We start from the raw sequence: 4254 nt of genomic DNA, 5'->3' as shown, positions 1-4254 counted from the left end.
TAAAACAAATAAAAATGTCTTTCTTAATTTCATGAACATAAACAACACAGACTTTTAATCAGTTTCATTTCACACAAAAGCCATATTTCCTTCATCCAGAGTCTTGCGTCTGCTCCAAACCTGTTGTTTTTCCTGACAGAGGACTGGCTGTAGACTTCTCCGTTCAAAAGACCCAATCTGATTATTGACCACTAGAAATGACTGAATCTCTGTTTGATTCATTGCACAGCCCTTTTTGTAATGGCTGCTCCAGTTTGTTGTTGGAGTAAATGGCAGAAAATCACAGGGGGTGGATTTTCTTTATTATTGGTAAACTGCTTTGTATAGTCATCTCAAGACTTTGCAGCATTCATTCAAATTAAAGTCATTCATAAAAATCATTAATAACACAAGAGCCTTAACTGTTATTTATACTGAGATCTGAAATGGTTCTTGTTGTTTCCACAGCAGTTCACACTTTGAGATATTTTTACACTTCATCATTTCAAGTTCCAAACTTCCCAAAGTATGTTTCTGTTGGATATGTGAACGACCTTCAGATCATTCATTACGACAGTGACACAAAGAAATTGGTCCCCAAACAAGAGTGGATGAACAAACTCACAGAGGAGGACCCTAGGTACTGGGAGAGAAACACTCAGAGGTGTTTGGAGAATGAGCAGGCGGGAAAAGGAAACATAGAAACTGTGAAACGCCGCCTTAATGTGACCGGAGGTTTGTGTCGTCTGCACTTTTCAGATTATCATGTATCAACTTTTTATAAATGAAACACATTTAGTCTGAAATATTTTTGGACAGTTTCTTTTTTCTTGTAGTGAAAGTAGGAAAAATGTAGTTTTGATGTAAATCTTTTTGTTTGTTTGCAGCACTGGAGTTTTGTTGGTCAGGGATCAGGGCTGTGGTACATTTACTTGTTTTTCATATTCTATTCAGTCAATTTTTGTATATAACCCAAAATCACAACAGCAGTTTCCTCACAGAGCTTCACAAAGTTGTAGATTTAACAGAAACAATAATGAAACATTGACCAACTGAAGCTGTAAAATATGAGGAATTTAACCATCGCAAATGTAAACATTTCACTCCAAAATGCAACTTGTGATTTATAAAAAAAATGAAATAAATGTCCCTGAAGAAGTTTGAATCCTTTAAAGGATTATCTGAAGCTCTATGGCTGTGAATGGGACAATGAGACTAGTGAAATCAGAGGATATGAGCAACACTCTTTTGATGGAGAAGATTTTATTTCATTGGATTTTGACCCTGAAACTTTTGTCGCTCCAAAACAACAGGCTTTTATCACCAAACTGATATGGGAGAGGGATGGAGAGGCTGTCAGAGTGAAACACTACATCATTCATGAATGTGCTGAGTATCTGAAGAAATATGTGCGCCATGGAGAGAGCGCTCTGAACAGGATAGGTAAGAGACATGTAGTTTTAAAACTCTATAACAGATAATGACAAAAACTGTCTTATGTGTAGCCTATAATTCACGCTGGAGGGAAACAGACAATAACGACTATGGACTATAATGATTATCTGCTCCCATTTCAGCTAAACACTACAGGGGAGGGCATCTGACACACAGGGATACAGGAGGATGGGAGGGCACCTGACACACAGGGATACAGGAGGATGGGAGGGCATCTGACTCATAGGAGGCTGGGAGGGCATCTGTAAACATGTCAGTAGTTGTGTAATGCACTGTTGTGGTGCTGTGTAGAGCTCCCCCTGGTGTCCCTGCTGCAGAAGTCCTCCTCAGCCCTAGTCACGTGTCACGCCACAGGCTTCTACCCCGACAGAGCCATGCTGTTCTGGACCAAAGACGGAGATGGGCTGCTGGAGGACGTGGAACTTGGAGAGATCCTGCCCAACAGAGATGGGACCTTCCAGACTAGTGTGTCCCTGGACCTGTCCTCTGTCCCCCCTGAGGACTGGGACAGGTACCACTGTGCATTCCAGTTGTCCGGGGACAAAAATAAGTATCTGACCAGACTGGACCGTTGCATGATCAGGAACAATGGTGAGTTTTTGATCACAGGGATGTCACAATATCACATTCTAGTCTGAAGATTATTGTGAGAAGAACTATCACTGCTTAAAGATTCTGTAGTTTTTGACCTCTGACCAAACAAGAGTTACATCCTTAATTGAGTTTGTTGTGGTTAATAGCAGACACTTGACCCACCCTGCCTAGTATGAATGTGGTGTGTGAGTGTTGGTGGTCAGAGGGGTTGATGTGGCAGATTGAGGGCAGAGTGAACGGATAATGCACCAAATTGTAAAGTGACTGAGCGTCTGGAAAAGTGCTGTATAAGATGATCATGCATTATTCCTTAGGGGATGCTCACACTCACCCAATCAGACCCAAGCATAGATAGCCCCTAAAGCGCGGTACGTTTGTCCAGTGTGAGTGGCCTGGTTGGAGGAAAGTTCTTGTACACACACACACACGCTATTTATGTTTACGAGCCCTGTGTATCAAGGCACATTTGAAAAGAGTTTGGGCACCCCTTATTTAGAGTATGAATTCACTTAAAGTAACTAAACTAGACATTTAGGATGCAGACAACGCACATCAGTACCTGTGTCTGTGATGTTAACGTGACTCACCTGTTGTACCTGTGTCTGTGGTGTTAGTAGGGTAAGATAACACAACATTTAGTCATGTGTTTCTCCTTTTGTCCAAACTTCAAACATTAAACTAACATGTTTTTTGTTTTTGTTTAGCCAAACAGCCCACGCCTCGTAAGTAACACTTTTATTTACTATTTACTTTTATTAAAACTGCTACTATTACGATACTGTGACGACAAGTTAGGAATGTGCAAATCGATTTTTAAGTATCGATACTTTTGATACCAGCTGTTCTAATTTATTGTATCGATAAAGTTCTAGAAGAATCAATACTTGTATGAAATTTCATATAAGGCTTTGTAACTCATCATAACACAGTGTTAATGTGATTTCCAAAGTAGATTTGTGTTTTAAACTGTTGTTCAAAGAGTAATCTGGAGGCAGAAGCAGTGCTTCACTGTGTGTAATAAACTGTACTTTTGTGTTGTAGCTCCGAGTGAGCCAGAAGTGCAGGAGTTGAACCCTCAGCCACCGTGAGTCTAACACTTTACTCTGTGTTTATCATCTGCTCCAAACCTGCTCCTTTAAGGGTGAGCTCATACTCGCCCAATCCAACCGTGTCCAATCAGAAGCCCATAAGCCAGACAGGTCAGACAGGTCAGACTCATTTGTCCCTTGATACAATTATATTTGGCACTCGAGATCATATCAAATATGTATTAAAGCTGGCCCACCGGCCGCCGCGTCAGTATAGCGCATGCACCTCTAATAATACGAATCCCAGAATGCTTTGCAAATGTGTTGGCACTGGCCCCCATCACTTTTGTTGACACTCAGTAGCATCTGCTACCTGTCGCTTCACTCAAATTTAATCCACCCCTTCTGAAAAACATGCAGATCTTGTTGAAATGTTTCAATAAATATTAAATTTGGCCCACGACTTAGTCACAGTTTTTAATTTTGGCCCTCTGTGAATTTGAGTTTGACATCCCTGTCCTAAGGGATTCACACCATTCTGAGACTTCATGAGTTTTCACAGTTTAATATTAAATTCAAACTTTCTCTTGCTTGAATCTTATCAAATATGACATTATTGTGTGGCAGAGTAGTTAGCAGCGCTCTTGGCTCATATTTAGAATGTGTTTGTGACTCCAGATCAGGATCCTGGCTCAGACCTGGTCCACTGCTCTCAACGGCTTTAACCCAGAGACACTGAAGGAGAGGGCAGATGCAGAGGACACATTTCTTTGACTTTTACTGGAGCGGTTGTTTAAAGCCGTCATTCTGTTTGAAATCTAAACCTGGGTTATAGGGCGCAGCCGTGTCGGTCATGATAAATCTGTTGCTCTGGAGGTGATAGGAAATTTGGAATAGATTTGGAAAATAGAATTTGATTGCATCAAACTTCTTCCACTTAGGCCCAGAGCATCTTAAACTCTGACTGTGGAAGATCTTACTGTATATCTATAACATAAAGAGCGTAAGACAAGTTTCACAGTTAAAGGTGCCGTACCTGATTTTTACTGTTTTAAAAATGTAAAAAACAGAACTAAGTCATTTTAAATGTTTGCAGTGCTCCAAAGTTATTCCTCACTTACCTTATGCATTCAGAGCATCATAATTATTCACCATGATGAGTATATAAGCACAACTCTCACCGACCAGAGTGGAGTTT

At 40.6% G+C, this 4254-nt stretch overlaps 1 protein-coding gene across 1 annotated transcript; it reads left to right on the top strand.

Annotated features, from left to right (window-relative positions):
* The first annotated feature begins 425 nt into the window (after positions 1-425).
* LOC117373772 (class I histocompatibility antigen, F10 alpha chain-like) lies at positions 426-3079 on the top strand. Its single transcript, XM_055223182.1, has 6 exons — positions 426-714; positions 867-901; positions 1155-1422; positions 1726-2047; positions 2393-2440; positions 3070-3079. The coding sequence occupies exons 1-6, from the start codon at positions 426-428 to the stop codon at positions 3077-3079; spliced, it is 972 nt and encodes a 323-aa protein (XP_055079157.1).
* Positions 3080-4254: the final 1175 nt, after the last annotated feature.

Source organism: Periophthalmus magnuspinnatus, chromosome 7 (genome assembly GCF_009829125.3).
Source record: "Periophthalmus magnuspinnatus isolate fPerMag1 chromosome 7, fPerMag1.2.pri, whole genome shotgun sequence".
Lineage (NCBI taxonomy): Eukaryota > Metazoa > Chordata > Actinopteri > Gobiiformes > Gobiidae > Periophthalmus > Periophthalmus magnuspinnatus.
The sequence above is the reverse complement of the archived record's forward strand: the minus strand, read 5'-3'. Positions and strand labels throughout refer to the sequence as shown.

Bases quoted from the DNA above. Each gene is read 5' to 3' on its own strand.
- LOC117373772 (XM_055223182.1), top strand. From the start codon at position 426: ATGGTTCTTGTTGTTTCCACAGCAGTTCACACTTTGAGATATTTTTAC. The intron at 902-1,154 runs GTACATTTACTT...AATCCTTTAAAG, and splicing joins GGTCAGGGATCAGGGCTGTG to GATTATCTGAAGCTCTATGG. The intron at 1,423-1,725 runs GTAAGAGACATG...GGTGCTGTGTAG, and splicing joins GAGCGCTCTGAACAGGATAG to AGCTCCCCCTGGTGTCCCTG.